The sequence below is a fragment of the Ambystoma mexicanum genome, chromosome 10 (genome assembly GCF_040938575.1).
Source record: "Ambystoma mexicanum isolate Mex_15411 chromosome 10, UKY_AmexF1_1, whole genome shotgun sequence".
In the NCBI taxonomy this organism is placed as follows: domain Eukaryota; kingdom Metazoa; phylum Chordata; class Amphibia; order Caudata; family Ambystomatidae; genus Ambystoma; species Ambystoma mexicanum.
This window is the reverse complement of record NC_090932.1, coordinates 1,452,410,505-1,452,430,790: the sequence shown is the minus strand read 5'-3', so window position 1 is coordinate 1,452,430,790 and position 20,286 is coordinate 1,452,410,505. Positions and strand designations below refer to the sequence as shown.

The following is a 20,286-nucleotide window of genomic DNA, read 5'->3' as shown; positions in this document are numbered from 1 at the left end:
TCCACCTGTGGCACGTCAATAACTACACATGGCCTAGCTGCAGGAGGTACAGGCCATGTTAAGAAAAGGGGCGATAGAGCCTGTCCACCAGCGCCTCAGGGGCTCCAGAATGTACTCCCGATACTTTCTGGTACGGAAGAAGTCAGTAGGGTGGTGGACAATCCTAGACGCGAGACGTCTCAACAAGTATTGGAAGTCCCAGAAGTTCTGGATGGTCATGTTGCAGCACGTGCTTGGCCAACTGGAGGAAGGAGAGTTCCTGGCGATGCTGGATCTGGAAGACTCTTATTTTCATGTTCCCATCCACTGGAAACATCGGATGTTCCTGCGGTTCGTGGTCCAGGGATGGCATTATCATCTAGGCGCTGCTCTTTGGCCTGAAATCGCCCTCAAAAGTGTTCACAAGCTTGGCTCCGGTGGCGGTGCATCTTCGTCTCAGTGGCATATACCCTTATCTGGATGATTGGCTCATCTGCTCCCGCTCTCTCAAACTGGCAAACCGGCACACAGCAGAGACCATTCATCTGCTGACAGAGCTCAGATTCTCCATCAATTATCCGAAGTCCTGCATCGAGCCATCACAGAATGTTCTGTCCCTAGGTGCCCGTCTCAACACTGTTGCTTGCCTGGCGACCCCCTGGGAGGGACAGGGTGACGTCCTTCCTGGGGAAGGAGTGCAACAACTGACTTCGGTGGAATCTGCAACTGTGTAAGCCATCAAGTCACTGTTGGGCATGATGTCTACCTGCATCCACCTCGTCCCGCTTTGCAGACTTCAGATGAGGCCTCTCCAGGAGTTTCTGGATGCGTGATGGCTGCAGGTCTCAGGCACTAGGACAGACGGGATTGTCCTTAACCAGGAGTTCCTGCAGGCTCTACAATGGTGGGGGTGCACCCATATCTCACGCAATGAGTTCCTTTTCCAGATCCCACTGCACCAGGAGACGGTCACCACAGATGCCTCCCTGGAGCGATGGGGGGGCCGACACCAGGTCGTTGCAGGCCAAAGGCCTCTGGCTTCCGGAAGAAAATGACCTTCCTGCCGCTGGTGATGAAGGGGGTGAGAATCTTCAGACAACACCACCACCATATTTATTCTACATATGGAAGCAGGGTGTGGCGCTCTACCCAGCGCTCTCCCTGGAGGCCCATACCCTGTGGCATTGGGCCATTCTTCAGTTCCAAAGAAACTTTTTCAGCATTTATTAATTAGCTGCTATGTTATTTCATTCTTTTTTTCAATTTAAATTCAAACAAAAAAAAGATAATAATTTTCCAAAACACAGACATATGAAATGTGTTTGAAATAAACAAAACAGTTCTGTCAGATAAACGTGTGTACAAGACATGATGTAGTGCACAAGGCCGTCATTCTCTTCTTAGGGACTGTATCTAAACATATAGACCAAAGCTACACTTTTGAAAATCAACTCCTAACACAATTCCAGAGTTGCTAGCAACGTGCACTCAATATGTGTCCTTTTTCTTGACCTCATAAATGTCAACTGCCAGGCGATCAAGTGACCAATTCTTGGGTCTACGTCAGGGGATGTGTCTCAAGGTGTTTGGTGTACTGTTAAGCACTGAGGTGCTTTGTCCTTTGACGTTTCGGCTTTGAGATGGATATGCCGTCTTCCGTGCCACTGATTGTGTCTCTAGAAGAGGGACATATAAGTACATTGTTTTAGTGGAGTGTATTGGTAGAACTGCATCTAAAAAGACTTGTGTGAGGACGGTAAATTTAGTTTTAAAATCTTAGAGGAAATCTTTTCTGTGTAAAAACAGGGCACCACTGACCTTGTCTGTGTCCCATACGAGGACGTGCTAACATAGAAGCACGCTGGATTGAATAGCAGATTCCACTGTGTCCCTCTACTGGACAATCTCTATGGGTCCTAGGAAGAAAAAAGATGTAGTGTATTCTTAGTGTCTGTTGCCGGTAATGGCTAAAAATGTCGCCCTCACAATGACGACGGCTGCAAATTCATACATATATATGTGGGGGGTGGTATAGGATATAATATTAATATGGGTGGGCTGCGGGGGGTCTCCCCCCGCATGTATGTGTTGTAAAGGGGTTTTTAAAAAATAAATAAAAATAAAAAAGTTGGCATCGCAGTGATCACATAGATCCTCTGTTGCCTTACTCCTTTGAGGCAACCCTCACTGTGCATTGAGGGCATTGTGTAATCGGGCATATTGTGGCTTCATTTATGCCTTAACAAATTTGGACGTTAGCAAGTACCCTAATGCTGTCATTCCCTCAGGATTCCCTGCTGGGTGTACTTCTGACTGTGGTCTAATCTGCGTCTGCCATGGCGTTGCTGGTAACGTGGCTCTGAGAAAATATATAGAATGAAACTCTGCATTAGGCGCTTCATTAGGTTTGTGGTTCCTACAGTGGCTATGCCTTAGGGCATGATTAGTGTGTGACCTCCTTAGCCTAGGGCCAGGAGGGAGCTGCTCCTTACCTTGCCAAAAATGCTCACACCATCTCATCAGGTTGACCAGCGTACTCTATGATACTTATTAAATTGTATCTTGGAGCGAACGCTGCTGTACAAACGCCATTTAGGCAAAAAGAAGCTGTGTAATGCACGAGAACGCATGCGTATATAGGTAGTGAAGCGGGACTCAAGTTATTGCACATGCACGGTACGGGTTGAGTCCCGTTGCTGTGGGAACCAGTTGGCATCTATGGGGAGCCCCCTCAATTGGCCCTGCGGGGAACATTTGAAAAGGCTGTTTCTTAAGTAGGCAAGCCTTGTCACAATTCCCCCGTTGGCTATGCAAGGTTGTTGTTTTTTGTGGCTGGTGCAGGGGGCAGGAAAGGGTTTTTTCCCATGTGTGGCGGGTGAGTATATGCTGTGGTGCCTTTATGTATATTAATAAACTCCCCTGAACACGATACTGTTGTTTTAACAGGATTGGAGGACAGCCATGGGAGCAACATTTGATATCCTAACGCTGCTACTAAGGGGCTGTTAGTGTAACTGTTTCCTGTGGCTCAGAATAGCTGGATGCCTCTTATGTGAGAGCTAAAATGTGCTTGGCGGTGGAGAGAAATCGGGAATGTTACTGTCAGATCATGTATTAGAGTCCAGAAGTGTAAGTCTCAAGAAGGGTTAGGTTCAGATGGATGGACCCATAGGTTGCGCTTCGTTCTTCGTTCAAACCCCTCTCGATGGATTTTAGCCTAAACATCCACCAGGCTTACGTATGGTTTAATGCACTTGTCACATTCATGGTGTTAGTTACTTTGTCTATTACCCACCAATGCATGTCATCAGGGTCGTGCTGGTAATCCATGTAGTGGGAGACTAGCGGGGCATTATGGCTCTTACAGCGGATCCTTGATCTTTGCTCTCCGATTTTTTTGCTAATTTGTCTCTTAGTCTGACCAACATAACATAATCCACAGGAACATTCTATAATGTAGATCACGTTTGCAGTTTTACAGTTTGAAAAATGCTTCAGTTGCCAGTCTTTTCCGTCCACCTTACAAGATTCCATTTTCTTCGTGAATTTGCACACTGTACAGGATCCACAGGGGTGATGACCTCTGATGTCTCGAGGGTTCCTCCAGTCTGTTCAAGTATTTCGTTTGTCAAGCTTAGCATGCGTTAAAAACTCCTTTAGATTTTTGGAGTGTTTCAACACCATCCTGGGAATTGGTTGTTCTGGAATACTTAGTTGTACCAGGGGCCAGAACTTTTTTATTACCCCTCTTAGCTTTGTGGTGTCTGGGCAAAATGTTGTGACACATGTAATGATGTTCTGCTCCGTTGTACAAGTTCTAGGTTGGAGTAGGGACTCCCTTGGTGTGTACAGTTCTCTTGTTCTGGAGTGTTTTGGGTATCCCCGAGCTTGTAGTCTGTTTTGTAAATCTTTAGCATGTTGTTTATATTGTTCAATTTCTGTGCAGTTTATTCTTACTTGTGAAACTGCCCAAAGGGTAGGTTGTCCCTTAAATTATATGGATGGCTGCTCCGTTAGAGCAACAAGTGTTGCGGTCAGTTTCTTTTTTGTAAAGAATACACAGTGGATTTTCTTCTTTAACCTGGATAGTCAGGTCAAGGAAATCAATGCTGGTGGTGCTTTTATTCATTGTGAATTTTATCTTGTGAGTACAAGTATTAATCCAAGTTAAGAACTCCTCAAAGACTTCAGTGTTCCCCTCCAAAACCTAAATGATATAGTCAATATATCGACACCACTTGGTGATCTTGTTTGTGAATGGATTTGTGGCGTTAAGGACGTAGATATGTTCATATCCAGCCATATATATGACTGCCAAACTTGGTCCGGAAGCCGTCCCCATCGCTGTTCCGCATGTTTGCAGAAAAAAGGTTTCATCAAAGGTAAAACAAAATTGGGTTAGTGCTAATTCTAGTAGTTCCACAATCAGTTTGACAGGTACCCGCCCCTGGGTCATATGGTGGGTTAAATGGTTCTGTATGCACTCCAGTGCAGCGCCTTGTGGAAAGCTGGTGTATAAGCTTTGATATCCATGGTCACAAGCATTTCCTCATTCTGCCTGAAAGGTGCATTTTCAAAGCAGATTATAGTTGACATGGTGTCTTGTAGGTACGTCAGTGTCTGTTGGCTTATATTATATTTATAGTCTGCATCAGCTCAATCTAGTCAGCAGACTTAAACGACTATTTGGCAGGAAATGCACATTAATAGAGAACGATTTTGTTTCCTGCCCTGTGCACTGACATATCTTTGTAAGCTCAATTCCCTCTCTTGTGCTGTGATTGAGCTAAGATGCAATGACCAGGAGCAGTCCCAGATCACTTTGCTCTCCTTCTCAGTATCAGGAAAAAACGGAATATTCAAGGTTTATCACAAAACTATTATCAATGAGGAACTTTTCCATATAGACACCATCAATGAGGTGAAATAGAAACTATCTTGGCTGGTGCCAATTTAACACAAGTGTTGAGATGTATTTCCAAAATCAACCATGTGGATGGGTGTTTGGGAGGCCATCGTATTTATGGTAAACGGTGAAGACACTGAGTTTGGCCAAAACCCAATCAAGGTAATTTAGCTGAGCAGTCAAGGCTTAGTCTCAGAAAAAGTGTAAAAGTGGTCTAGGGCTACAATGAGTACACACAAAGCAAAACCTGTATTTCAAGTTATACTGTAATTATATAAAAATAGTTATTTATTATGTCTTAGTTAAACGGTCTGTATTGCCACACAAACCCATATAAACATTCACAATTTGGCGAATAGAATTGCATATGCATTAATTACCAGTGCAAGACAGGTGAGTAGTCCAGTGCAAGTAAGAATAGACAGAGCTTGTCAAAACCGGCACAAGAACAGCTTCCCCAATCCTAATAAGTCCAACCCTAAGATGGTATGGGGCCTTGTGCCCAAAAGTCACAATTTCCAAACTATAGCTTATTCAGGTAAGTTTATTCAGAAAGGATGCAGTGGGCTTTGGTAGTGCTTATAGAAAGTTTTCAAAGTTACAAACGTATGTAGTTAAGTTCAGGTGAGTACTCCACTCAATATAGCACAATAGGATACGCCTAGGCAAGGATCCTTAACCCAGGTTCCACCACCAAACGTTAGGTCAGAGTGAGTTATGGCCAGGACTTTACTTCCAATGTAACCCTATGGAGTACCAGGGGATGGACAGAAATGGGTATGTTAACTTAACCCCCCCGCCCCCATCACCTCATACCGCCCTTTGATTCTTCCAGAATCTATTGCAGGTGTTCCTGAATCCTTTGGGGGACACAATCTTCTGATCTTGGTCGGTCAAAGGCGGCACAGGGGTCGCGGGTGCAGAGGTCACTTTCAGGACCGGATTTCATTTCGGGTGTTCACGGTGCACAGGAATCTGTTCCAGTCAGCTTCCAGTTGAAGACTCAAAATGATTAAAGATGAAGACTTCTGCGGTGCAATCCCCCTCAGGACACCTCACAGGACTGAAGAAGGGGTGCTGAATCACTACGGTCAGACAGCGACATGAAGCAGGTCCAGTTAAGCTTCCTGTGGAGTGAGACAGCTGAAAATTGGTATGAGCTGAATATCTGCAAAGTTCTGAGGCTCTGCTCAGAATGATGACTACAGCGAGGTAGCCCAGGAGAGAGCTAGTCAGTCCATCAGTTGGTCCAGGAACACATCTGAAGGCTCAGCAGGCATGGATCTTCGAGCAGGGGTCGAGACTGGTTGTTCCCACCAGTCCAGGGGTTGTAGCACCACAAAGGCCTTCTTAAGATCAGGCAGAGGAGCAGGGCTTCACCGGGACAACACTGGAGTCGATGGTGGTCGGCTGCAGGAGTTGCCAGCGGACTTCTCTTCATAGAATTCCTGACTCATACGCTGATCTGAAGATCAGTTGCAGGAGTCCCCCTTCTGTGCAAGATTCAGGCTGGGAGCAAGCCCAAGCCCACCAACGGTAAGGATCTGCACCATTCAAACTGCTAGTGGTTGTCCAATCATTGAGTAGGTCTCAATCTGAATCTTGATACAATCTTTAAGTTATCCCTATGGGCAAATTACACTCTGTCTGTGATAAATCATGAACAGGTAGCTTTGCACATTATTGTATGGAAATTTACATGGCTTTAGACACAATATTAGTTTCCCAGAAAGCAGTATGCATCCTGATTGTTTCAGAAGTTCCATATTTATCCCATATCATGCAAATAAAATAACAGACGTTATCACACTTCTCTGAAATTCTGCTGCCTTACTCTCCATATCAGTTCATCCAAGAGTGTGCACTTTTTTTCTTGTACTTCTTGTCGAGATGGCTGTCCCTCTCATATTTATTTTGCTCCTGATTCTCTGTCTTCCTCATCCTCTACTTGTCCCTTGCGTGTCTTTTTTATTCCACTTTCGTTTTCTCTTCATGCTCTCTCTACTGCTCACTCCTGCCATTATCAACTTTATAATATCTCAGGATGTGTTGTTTTCTCACTTTCTCTGCTACGATGACGCATCACTCTTTTCTTATTTTTATTATTGCCCTTTGCTTCCCCAAGGCCTTATAGTGTATGCTCTTTCCCCTCTTAATATAATTTGTCTTCTTTGCCATCTTACCTTTCGCCACTCTATCTCTCTTTCCTTATTTTCTCGACTGGCTCTCTTTTCAATCTGGCTTCAATTTTGCTTTCTTTTCGTTTTTTAATCCAATGATGGCTTGCCCTACTTATCTTTCCACTCATGTTTCAGCTTAGTGTCCTTCTCACACTTTATGCTGTTCTTTTCTATTTTATTAGTCATTTCACACCCTCCGTGTTACCAGCTCTGTTCCCATTCTTTTTTCCCCCCTTGCTCGCAAACTTTGAAATGCTCTTCCCTTCCCTCTTCATTGTTTCACCCACTTTTGATTTGTTTCACTCCTCTTTTAAAACTCTTCTTCTTTCCAGTTAGGAAGGAGGAGGGCAGGATGAAAGAAAAAGGGACACATTACCTTCACTTTGATTCTGGTACTTTTAGTCTTGCTCATCCTCCTTTACAACAGTCGAATAGACATCCCCTAATAGCATATTCTGTGCTACTATATGTAAAATAAAATGTAAGAACTTGCAGGTGATAGTTGATGAGACACAAGTGAGGGTAGTGAGGTGGTCAGTCAAAATCTCGAAAAAATAATCTCGAATAATAATAAGGTAAAAAAAAAAAGACCGAAAAAAAAGGTAGATTTTTTTTTTAATTATATATTTATTTTGGGGTCCGGGATTAAAAAAAAATGGTTAAAAAAAAAAAGGAGGGGTTGGGGGGAACCCCCCCCATTTCAAATAAAAAATGTCATAAAAAAAATCGACCTTTTTTTTCGGCCTTTTTGTATCGAGATTTATTTTTTCGAGATTTTAAAATTCGGTATTATGACCATAAACCGGGTAGTGAGGTTGTGTGAGAGGTAACGTCTGCAGTGGGAGCCTCTCAAAATTATTAAGGTGAAAGTTCCTTTTGGGAAAGTTTTCTGGTCCTGCCCACAGAGCTGGCCTTCCTAATCAGTTAAGATGGAGCAAGAGAACCATGAGTGAGAGAATCACCATCAAGGTAATCATTTTTATTCAAATCATTAACCCTCATGCCTACCTTATTTCTAAAAATGTGCATTCTCAAATTACAGGCTGAAATTAAAGTAGACGATTGTTAGTCTGGCACCGATGGGAAACCAATGGGGCTGGATAATCCAGAATGGGATTTTTGATGCGTCAACTGGATCCAAAACATTGTTACCCAGCATTTTCTTAACATTAACTCTTACCAGAAGACTTGTCTGTTAATAGAACTTGTCTGATAACAGCTTTTACAGTGCTTTTCTCATCCTTTAAACAGCAATATTGAGATGTGTATTGTTCAGATGTTGCTGATGTCACCAACAGTTCATCATTATGTTAGTTTCAAATTCATGTCTTAAAATATAGTAAGTCTTATACATGGTAGGGAGTTTAGCAGTCTCTGCAACTTGAGATGCAAATGTGCATATCAAAAGCTTTATAACACATTTAAAAGCAAATCTGAACCCGTTTCATTGTCAGATTAAGGTGTTTAAACTTGCCGTTTCCTGAGAAGCTGAATAGTGTTGCATCTTTTGTGTCTAAAATTGTCTTTGTGATCCAGGCTGGACAACCTGATTTTTCATCCAGAGAAACCAGAAGTTCTTGCTGTCTTGGATTGGGAGCTGTCCACATTAGGAGATCCTCTTTCAGATGTTGCCCATAACTGTCTTGCATACTATCTGCCACCTGAGTTTTCAGTTTTAAAAGGTGATTTTATTTTTGTACATGGCATACTGAGTTTTATTTAACTATACATGATTTCTTTTTAATAAATGTGTTCTTTATAACAATTCTGCTTCACTTATTCATTTTCAAGAAGGTCTGTAATCTGTTTGATACATTGAGCAAGTTAATTGAATTGTTCTCACAACTATAACTTTTTCTGATCTCTTAGGTTTGAATAACTGTGATTTGGCAGCTCTTGGAATCCCAACTGCAGAAGAGTATTTTAAGATCTATTGCGAACGCATGGAAATTCCTCATATCGATAACTGGAAATTCTACATGGCCTTTTCGTTTTTCAGAGTTGCAGCCATTTTGCAGGGTGTGTACAAACGCTCATTCACAGGTAAGGAAAAACACACCAAAAATGTCAGAAAAGAGGGTATGTTTGAAATATTATCAGAGAAGCATAAATATTCTCTGCAAATTGCCAGAGTTTGTCTGATTTAAGGATGCCTAAAGTGATTCATGACAAAATACTAAAACACCTGTGTGAACAATCCCCTTATCTTCCCCCATACTTGAGGGATATTGTCCCATGTGGCGATGGGAGCGCAGAGCATATTGCGAAGAAGCAATGACATTTTAAAAATGCCCATTTCACATTCCCAGATGTGTCCATGCCCTTGCCTAATCCACCCACACACCAGATCACAGCCACCAGTCATTTTCTACGCTATGTAAGGGTGTCAAAGAAGGAAGCTGACAGAAAGGTGGCATGGTGGTAGTCATAGGGCATCATTACGAGTGTACCGGTGCGGTAACAATGGTGCCGGTAAGCACCCGCCCGCAGACTTTCCGGGAAGCACCAACACCGTTATTAACGATGCCGGTGCTTCCCTCAAATTGAGATTTACAGTAATTTCGGCACTTGACTACCAGGAACAATAGGGTCGTAATCCCTCGATGTTTCCGTGGAGCCAGGCGCCGGAAAAATGCACTAGTCCGGCGGGAGCCTGACTCGTAATGAGGCTCGTAGACTTACATTTATGGAACAAAGATCCTCACTATCCCTATCATCTAAGTGGGGTTTCCCTGCCTCAAACTAATACTAAAGGATCCATCAAAATGTCTGTAAAAATCAAATTCACTGTCCTGTGTCACAACCTACTTCTATACCTCACACGACAACTAAAGACTAATGTAATTCGAAAGAAAATTCCTTAACCTGGAGAATGACTCCCTTCTCCTGGTATCTGGGTGGTGTTCAAAAGAATGTTCTCTTGCGTACAAAGGTTTCCATTGGGAATGACTCCCTTCCCCTGCCTTGAATGCCACACAAACTTTGTATAACTCCACGTTCTGGACCAGGAGAAGTACTCACCTTTCCTGGTACTGGATTATACAGTTCACAAGAAGGCCAGGGGGAATTACTCTCTTCCCTTGGTGTCTTTTGAATATGTCCAATGGGTTTTGGTGTCGTCCCCAGGAGAATGACTGTTCTTTTGGTATCTGAAAAGTTGCTGTATGTTTTGCCGCTCTCTCTGGTACCAGCAAAGTCCCAAACCCTGCTCTGCTGGTTAATTAACTTATCTTTGCCACTCCACCGAAGAAGTTCCTCATGTTCTCAGATCCCCCCATGTTGTGGTCCTGAACCCTTCTCTGGTTGTCAGTGGGCGTATGGTTGCCACTGCAACTAGGAAATTCTTCTCAGATTCTCAATTCCTTTTTGTTGGGCTTCCAGACCCCTCTCTGGTGTCAGTTGACTTATTACTGCCAAAGCAACAAGGAAGTTCTCCTCTGATGTTTGGCTCACTCTTGATAGTGTCCCAGACCCTTCTTTGGTGGTCAGTGGGCTCATTGCTGCCACTGCAATGAGGGAGTTCTCCTTGGATGCTTGCTTCACTGTTAGGGACCCCAACGCTTCTCTGGTGGTCAGTGGGTTTATTGCTGCCACTGCGACAAGGACGTTCTCCTCGGATGCTTACTTCACTGTTTTTAGGGTCCCAGTCCCTTTTCTAGAGGTTAGTTGGGGTATTGCTGCCACTGCCACAAGGAAGTTCGCCTCGGATGGTTGGTTCACTCTTCCAGTGTTCAGTAGCTATTTAATGACTACGGGGATGACGGAGATCCTCCCTGATGCACTCTACACAGTTCTGTTCCCCAATAACCCTAAGCTGCCAGTGGGGTGAGGAACATTACATTGTCCCTCTCTCCACCTCCCCCGTATCCCTACCGGGTCTCCCATGCCTCCCTTTACCTTCTCATGGGATACAGCATGTTACTAGTTTTTTCTGGGATGGAGTTCCTTGTCGGTGGCTTCCTCTGCTCTTCTCGTCTCCTTCGACAGTCCCGGTGCACCTTAGTGGTACTCTGCTCAGTACGGTCTTAGCTTTGCTTTGAGACCAGATCGTCCACTTTGTTCCATTCACGCCCCTGCTTGTTCTCTTACGCTTCGCAGTTGGGTCTACTCCCCTCAGACCCACAATGAACTCTCACAGCCTGTTGCCGGCGTCCCCTGCACAACCTTTCTTCTGGTCCTCACTCTGAGTTTGCAACTCCCAGGCTCCAGCGGACTCCTGGCTTCCCTGCGATCGGACACTCTTAAGTCCCTCTTCTGTCCTTTTTATCTCCGGGACTCTTCTCACGGCGCAGGGTCAACTTCTGCAGATAATATCTCTTTGACATTCCTCATGCCTCCAGTACTTGTGACAGTACTTAAGAGTTGGTTACTCTTTATGGTTGTTGTGCTCTACCTCGTCTCACTATATTCTGTTCTGGCAATATACCATGTGCTACAAAAATACATGGATTTACTCTCAATGAAATAGCTCGGTATGGCGGGGGGCTCGGGAATGTTGGGGAGTGATGTTGCTCAACGGGCTGTACCATAGGTGATAGTCCTTGTCCCCAGAGGGGGAGTCCCTCCCCATGAGGTAATCGCATTCAACCACCCTTATGGGGACTATAGGGTAGCAACTACACCTCCCTAGCCTCATGGGAAAGGGCTCCCCCTTGGGGAGAAGTGTCAAGAGTAGGTGAATCATCACAGCACACCAGTGGCTGTGAGAGTGTTTCCACTTTTGAAATAGTTTTTTCATTTTTGCCACCCTCGTATATATGGCCTGTGTCTATTGGCTTAGACTTTTCATCTCTTCCCCCAGACTGATCATGGTATCAGATTTGCATACTGTGCGTCTGTAGTGCTTGGTTTCAGACTGTATAGGAGAGGGTTGCGAGCACACAAAAGAAAATCCAATCTCGCAGGGTCATTATCCGTCCAGCAAAAGGCAGCCTTTTCCAACAAACATCTGTATCTCCCTTCACCTGTGAGTTATGGTTATGCTTTCTAATGTCCTTGGCACCCTATTCCTATTATCAAGTTCCTCCTTCCCCCTCTCTGGCTGGTCTACTAGCCATTTTAACTTAGAGCGGAGCACTTCTATCTTTGATGATTCATGGGACACAGTTGAACAATTTGTTGTGGCAAATTAACCACGGACTCTATAATCCACTCTTCAGGTAGGTTGGCAAACATATTTAATGGCACTCAGCAAAGCAGCATACAAAAAACCCACAGTACAGGACACAAAACCAACAATCTAACTGTATATGGTGCAGCAACCCCCACCCCCTCCCATCTTCCTGGGTTTGCATGGTTTTTATACTGTCAACTTACACCGGTATTCTGTGGAAGGGTGTGTTACACGCATCTTACAATGGCAATAATATACAATGTTTCAAGTGGTTTCAACTGCTTTACATGCTTCTGATAATAAGGCATACAAGCAATCAGTGAGCGTCTTATACTTTGGAGAGTAAGCTTTGCAACATGCAGCAGATGGTTTCAGATACATTTCTAGCAAGTCAGTGTTTCTACTATGTCTACAGTTCTCATATGGTTCAGGCAGTGCCTTGCCCACCTAATGTTGCTAATTCTACATGCTAAAGCTACCTCGCCAAGTGAGACAGTGCTCTAAAATATGCTGGTCCGAGGTAAACTGGCAATATGTATGAAGTGAGCAGACTGTGGCGAGATGCTTCTCGCAGCATATCTACTTTACATTTTGGTTGGGGCATGCGCACATCAACATAGGACAATGCAGTTAGTGGAAATAAGGTCCAATTTAACATGGCAGCCGTAGATGGCTGGGTTTTCACAAGAGAGAAGCAGAGGAGTACATAAATGGATGGCAATATTTCACTTTTTACCCCCTAGTCTCCCTCCCATGAGACCTTCACTCCAGTCTCATCCATTCTTAACTTCTAGGGAGCAAACCGTACAGAATGGCATATCGTGGAAGCTTACTTCTTTAGCGACGTTCAAAGACATGATTTATGTCACTCTGGAAGACTTTTTACATTGTGTGCGAAAACAGGAGCATATCCATTTACATACCAACATGAAACAATACAGGCACAAGAGGAGCACAAGTATCATGTCTGCAGTTTGGATGACAGAGGTATGCAAAGAAGCTAGGAACTGTGCAACCCAGGACCAAATGGGCCAGTCGGGATCCGATTTCTCATGGAGGGTAGTTATTGTCTGGTAAATATAGGCAGCAGTATCAGTAGCATCCTCAAAATGTGGTATTTACGTGCAACAATCATTTTGTACAAGAGCACACACGCCTCCTGTCATGATCTCTGCTTCCAAAAGGTCAGGGTTTTCCCAACTCCCTTGGAAGCAGATCCATAACCCAGGTTCCGAGGGCCAACCAGTCCCAATTGGGACCTTTTGGACCCAGTCCTGGCGCCAGTGGCACCAGGCTCATAAATGTGTCCAGTCCCAGCGCTGGAAGCGCCGGGCTCATAATGCTTGGGTGGACTTACCTGCAGCAGACCATGCTGCTTACTTGCCTGCCAGCTGAGCCTCTGATCCTCTTCTGTTTGGAACTACTTTTCCTGTTGGGTGGGGCAGGAGCCACTCCCTAGATTCAGAACACTGGAACTCTTCTGGAAAGCAGGAACTTTTTCTTACCTAGGCGTGGCTGTGGAAGGAGACACCTAAGCACTACAGGAGGCTATTTAAACCACACCCGGTGGATGAATCTTGCTTTGCGTTATTCTGCATCCTCTGCAGCAGAACGCTCATCGTGTCTTCTGCATCGGATCCTGGGCCTAAGGAAAAAGGCTTACCATCCTGAATCCGGTCTTCAGCAACACCTATAAAGACAAGAAAGAACAGGTTAGCATTCCGGCATCTGAAAGACAAAGGCTTACCTACTCTTCGTGCGCTCCGGAGGTCTTCACACTGCATTCCGGCATCTGAAAGACAAAAGCTTACCGACTCTTCGCACTCTCCAGAGGCCTTCGGCGCTGCATCCTGCATCTGAAAGACAAAACAAGGTGCGTTTAAAGACATTGGGGAACTTTAATACTCACGTGCCATTACTCCTTTCCACATCAACCCCAGTGGGTATTCCGGCACCCTGCAGCCGCTCCGAACTCGTACCTGCAAAATAAAAGACAGTTAGAGCGCATCGTGAAGCAGGCAACAAGCGCTTACTTACGTGCTTCCAGGCGCTTCTATTCATCATACGGACTCCATCTTCAACTCACTTCAGCCCGTCATCCGCCATCGCCGGAACCTGCAAAATAAGAGACATCATTGCTAAAGACTTTAAAGACAATAGAATTACTCGAAACTTACCGTTCGTGCAGTAAACGACGGACAGCAGTCCTCTGAAGTCAAGAGGCCTGCGCTACCGATCCAGTGAAGAAACTGATTACAGCACCCTGCCCCGAGGCAGATGGAGAGCTCGGCATTCACTTACCTAAGGTGAGAGCGTTAACCTTTGGGGGTCTACAGGAGAGCAAAAAGGGAAGAGATAGGGACACCCCCAATAACCCCAGTTCATTAATCCCATATTTTCTGTCTGCAGACATCTTACTCTTTATGTCAGGCATACAGTGCACAGAGGTCCAGCCCAAAGAGCCAACCGGGTGCTACACATCACCTTTGAAGATACGGTAGTCGCCCAGTCAAGACCGGCGCCTCTGCGAGAATCAGGTGAGCGTTACACCTCCTTTGTGTCTAGTGCCATATGATTTTGCAACACCATAGAGCGGATAGACACCTGCTCACGAGACAAAAGAGACAGGGAAGCCATGGTGGCATTCGCAATATATTTTGACTCTAGAGAGTCGGGACAACCAACCTCGGTTCAATTTGATCCCCAACTCGAGGGTGAGATACTCCATGCCACTGATGAATCTTTCCCAACAAGCAGCTCTTTTCTTGCGAGAGGGAGACAGAAAGGTGGGGGGAGTGTCTGACGGCTGGAAAGACATACACCATGTAACAGCTCCCTCCCCAGTCTAGGTGCAACCAGGAGTAGGCTTTGTTCCAACAGATAAAGTGGGTCCCTCAATAGGTTGCAAACCCAGTGTCGGAAAATAAGAACCCTGTGCTAAAGGCAAACATGACATTCTCCAGCATGGGGTCTGGCATGGATTCACATGCTCATGAATATTCCCCGTCGTCAGGCTGGGAATCCTCAGTAAAGAAAAAAATCAGTATCAGTTTCGTTTCTGATCTGTCTTTCTTAGTAGTAACCAATCACTGGTCTCTGGGTCATACTGTCCCCAGCCAATGACTGCCCTCTCCCTAAGCCCCACCCCTGGCAGCCATCCTCAGATTTTTACCACACGTTCAAGTGTTGGGAGTGCTCGTGCTTTAGCTCTCAAGCTTTTACTGCGTTTTGCGATTTTTCAAAGAGTTTAATCTCATTTTTTCGGTCAATCGAGCCTCAAGCTCCACCGTTTCTACTTCCAATCAACGGGGACCCATTTCGGAATTTTCTTCGCGCCTCAATGGCGAAGTTTCATCGGGCTACGCTTCTTGGAAGATTCCAGAAGATCTGAGGCCTGCCTCATGGACATGGCCCAGGGCAAGGGAAGCCCGACACCCGGATCCAAACTGTTCAGGAATTGCCCTGGATGCGGATTACAGAATGTTTTCAAGGAGGACGAGCATTCGAGATGTCTCTACTGCCTTCATGAAGACAAAACGCACGTGGAGAAGGACTGTGCGTTTTGCCGGAACATGTCGGAACGGACCATGAAGGATCGGCGTATCCGCCTCGCCAACTGGCTGGAAGGAAAGAGCCCAGCAGGTGAGAAGAAGAGGTCCGAGCGGTCTTCTAAGTCCTTTGAGGGCGCTCCGGCGACGGGGGCCCAACAGAAGGCAAAGCACCGCAAGTCTGCGGGCACCGGGAGCCCCGAAGGGTAGGACTCCTTGGCTGCCAGGCAGGGCGTGCTTTGACTGACACCATCAACCACGATCCAACACTCTGGCTCAGGGAAGAGAAAATCCGGGGGTAGCCCAGGGGTAGCGAGGCAGTGACCCTCCCCCCAAGATGAGGGCTTCAAGTGCACCAAGGTGGTGAAGTGCTTGACTCACCCGGCAAAGGCCTCTATCGAGAGAGTCGTGGCGGCCCTGGAGAAGCCTGTGGAGGCTACAACAGTGGAGGTGACCTCCGGCCCCAGAGTTTCCCTGCCACCACAGAGGGAATCCTCTCTTCAGCCCAACAATAAGACCCGCGTGAAGACCCCGGTGGAAAAAGAGGGGGGGCGCCAGCCATTACGGACACAGATACAGCCTCTGAGGAGGAGCTGGTTGAAGTCGTGAAAGGCCTCAACCAGAGGTTTGAGGAGGTCCGATCCCACGGGAGGAACCCCAAGTAGGCGGACCAAGAGAGCAGCAGTGGCGCCGACGAGGCTCCCATAGAGGAGGAGCAACCACCGCGCCCGTCGCAACCAATGCCCGAGCTTCAGGACAACTCGGTGGCCATTTTGATGGCAATCCAAACCTTATGCACAGAGATAAGGACAAGATTGCCCCTCACCCCAACGGACAACCCAGTAGAACCGGGCCCGTCAGGAAGCCCTCCAAACAAGCGGAGGAGAGTTCACCCGCCCCGCCTTTCCAGCCCTTGCGGCCCGCTCAGCCTTCATCTCCTACCCCTGATCCTAGGGATGACACTGGAACGGATATGGCCACGACTGGGACGGATGACGACGGTGGTGACAATGGGATGGGCCTTCCATCACCACCCCCTCGGTCCTCCCCGCCCGACGAAATTGGCTCCTTCCACGCCACGATTGCCAGGTCATTTGAGCTTTTTCAGCTCTGCCCTGAGGAACAGAAGAAGGAAGGTTTCCTCTATCAGCGGCGCAAGGCCAAGAGGAAGACGGTCCTCGCGGTACCATTGATTGACGATATCTGGGAGGAGGGACTGCCTCTCCTGAAGAACCCGTCCACTACGCCTGCCAGGAGGGATCGGTACGAGAAGAAGCACCGGGTCCCCGATTCTGCCCCTTTGTGGTTAGGGCACAGCAGACCCCGGATTCGGTCGTCTCGGCGGCGGCCAAGAAGAAGGTGGCGGGGGAATCATCCTCAACTTCGACCTCCCCACCTGACGGTGAGGGAAAGAAGATGGACGCCATGGGACGACGAGTCATCTCGTCTGCGGCGACGACAATTAAGGCGGCCAACGCCCTAGCGATTGTGGCCTGCTACGACAGGGAGCTGTGGTACAAGATCGCTCCCCTACTGGACTTCCTACCGGACGACAAGAGGTCGGAGGCCCTGGAGATCCTAGAGGAAGGTGAGGTGGCGTCAGAGCACGCCATAACGGTGGCCACGGATATCGCTGACACCGGATTCCGCCAGTTGGGCAACAGTGTTTGCCTTCGACATCAGGGATGGCTCAAGGCAACTGATTTCCGCCAGGATGTGCAAACCAGAGTTTTGGACATGGCCTTCGACAGGAACAACCTGTTTGGAAAAACAGTGGATGAGTCACTTCAGGCCATCAATACCGACACAGAGACGGCTCGGGCCTTGAGAGTGTTACAGCAACGACGGCCGTCCCTTTCGGAACGCCGGAGGCAGACAGGGTGCCACCAGGGGATCTGGCGGCGGCTCCTCAACATACCGCCAGGCGGCCCGCTACTCGTTGCAGGATGCCCATAGAGGATGCGGCAAGTCAGGAGGACTTAGTCGTCGCCAAGGCCGCCTCCAAGCAGGACTGAACCGGCCGTAGCGTCGGGCCCCCACCGGAGCAACCCCGGTGGGAGGCCGGCTGGCGAAGTTCGTCAGTGTGTGGGAGTCAATCTCCACCGACCATTGGGTGGTGGATGCCGTGGCCCACGGACACATTCTAGAATTTCAAAGAAAGTGCCCCTGCATTCCTCCCGTGGCCAGGAAGGAATATCACATACCTCAACTGCTGTTAGAAGTAAAGGCGATGCTCAAAAAGGGTGCCATCGAGCTCGTCCCGAAGAGGCTCCGGGGCTCCAGAGTATACTCAAGGTACTTCCTCGTCAGAAAGAAGACAAGCGTTGGCGCCCCATCCTGGACCTGCGGCGGCTGAACAAATACATCAGTGCCCATCGCGCCCCTTTAAAGTCATGAGGCCCACTGCCCATCACTCAAGGCACCACTATAAGCCCTAAGCTGTTTCAAAAGTCGTTTTGTTTTCAAGGTAGGCGGCTGTCATTTTCACTGGTCTATGGCCATTCATGTGCTTTTTAAGCTTTTTTAAGCTCCCCCCCCTTATTTTGTCAACAAGTAGTTTCACATATATTCAATTTGTTCATAGGTTTACCCAACCGGATCCATCTGATGTTACTTCACGGATTTAGGATCCAGTCCATGGCATGCTGAGTAATGTTAACACCGGCATTAAATTGTTTCAGTGAAAAGCAACTACCACTGACAGGTAGTTTTACTATCATACAGCGCCCACTGTACCTGGAACATTTCCGGGTCTTCTAACATGTTATAGAATAACTCTCCAACCCCTTCTTTTGAAACCAATTTTTTTAAATCCTTTTTTTAGAGGGTGTTTCTCCGTCGCATCCCCTTGTGGTGATGTAGCGCTGGCGTGGTCACCCCTGGTCCAGTTACCCAGACGCCCTGCACCAGTCACCGGGAAGCAGTGGGCCTGGTTATTCCTACTTAACCACAGTCCCAATTATTGGTAATTTTTTGTACTTTGGCTTTTAACTCTCTCTGTAAGCAATCTTGGTAGAATTTCGCAACGAGATTGTCTCTTTCACATTATTTATGTCCATGTCTGCTTCCCCACAGGGTCCAGTTGTTGTGTGTTTTCTCGCCCTGAGGAAGGCAGCTTAAACTACTTTTTGGAATCATTTGCCAGACAGGTGGCTCTTTGGCCGAAACGTGTTGAAGATGTCTATCTAGTTTGATGTTCTTGTCACTTTCTATGCAATGACACGCACATGTAGGCAGACCTGTCAATCATAAGAATAATAAAGAATTATCTAACTTTGCCAACCTAAAAAAACTCTTTGTAAAATGTATCCTGAATAATTTGAGTGTTGGCCAAATACAAGCCAAAACTTAAGAGTTGACATTTTGTTTCTTTTCAGTCTAAATTGTTTTTTATTATTTGAAGTAGGATCATTGTCTTTGTTTCTCTGTGTTAATGCTTAACTGTTTAACTACAGACCAGTTCATTTATTTGTTTATAAGACTGGCTATTCCTTTTCTATTTTATTCATTCATTTCTTCTTTATGATGTTTTTTGCAAAATAAATATGGTTAATTCTTTACTATGAAACTATCCTGATTGCCTTCAGATTTTGCTGCAGCCTTAATTTGTTGGTTTAGTGATACCGTTTTGGGACACTCATTAAATAAGTCGTTATCCAAATAATTTTTTTTAATTGAATCTACAGCATTGTGGACCCTATTGTTCATTGAACAAATACATCAAGGCACAAAATTTCAGGATGGTCACCCCCCAGCACGTGCTGGGACAGCTGGAGGAGGGCGACTTCCTATCGTCGCTGGACTTGGAGGATACTTAATTCCACATCCCCATTCTAAAAGGACACAAAGTTTTTCAGATTCATAGTCCAAAGGCGGCACTACCAATTCTGCCGTTTGGGCTGAAGTCGGCACCCAGGGTGTTTACCAAGTGCCTCGCACCAGTGGCTGCGCCTGCGGGGCTCTACGTCTACCCCTACCTGGACGAGTGGCTCATTCGTCCAAGGACAAGAGAACTTGTCGTCGAACACACGGCGGAGACCGTCCAACTTCTCACGGATCTGGGCTTCTCCATCAACTACTCGAAATCCCACCTGGTCCCGTCGCAGGCAGCACTGTTTCTGGGAGCCAAGCTTGATACAGTGGCACGATTGGCCTCGCCGTCGGAGGAGAGGACGAAGGCCATCTTGGGCAAGGTGCAGCGCCTGCTGGCCACGGGCGTGGCCAGGGTGAGATCCATTAAGTCCCTGCTCGGAATGATGTCCTCATGTATCTACCTGGTGCACCTGTGCAGGCTACGGATGCGCCCTCTACAAGAGTTCCTCAACGCTTGTTGGATACAAGCAACGGCCAGCTTCGAAGACAGGATCCCGCTCAACGAGGTTTTCCGCCAAGCGATCCGATGGTGGGGCACCCGCGCGCATCTCGCCATGGGCAAGGACTTTGAGACCCCGGTACATCAGGAGACGGTGGAGGGATGGGGAGCGCACACGAGAGATCTGCACGCGAGAGGCCTTTGGCTCCCGGAGGAGAGGTCACTCCACATCAACTTCCTGGAACTCC

The 20,286-nt window shown here is 46.8% G+C and overlaps 1 protein-coding gene across 3 annotated transcripts in view; it reads left to right on the top strand.

Annotated features, from left to right (window-relative positions):
• The window catches only part of ACAD10 (acyl-CoA dehydrogenase family member 10), a 2,051,508-nt gene that overhangs the window by 806,800 nt on the left and 1,224,422 nt on the right, over window positions 1–20,286 (top strand). For all 3 annotated transcript variants that reach the window (XM_069619514.1, XM_069619513.1, XM_069619515.1), the window contains 2 exons: window positions 8,602–8,747; window positions 8,935–9,108. In XM_069619514.1, coding sequence (XP_069475615.1) covers window positions 8,602–8,747; window positions 8,935–9,108 — 320 coding nt within the window. The remainder of the gene's footprint in view (window positions 1–8,601; window positions 8,748–8,934; window positions 9,109–20,286) is intronic.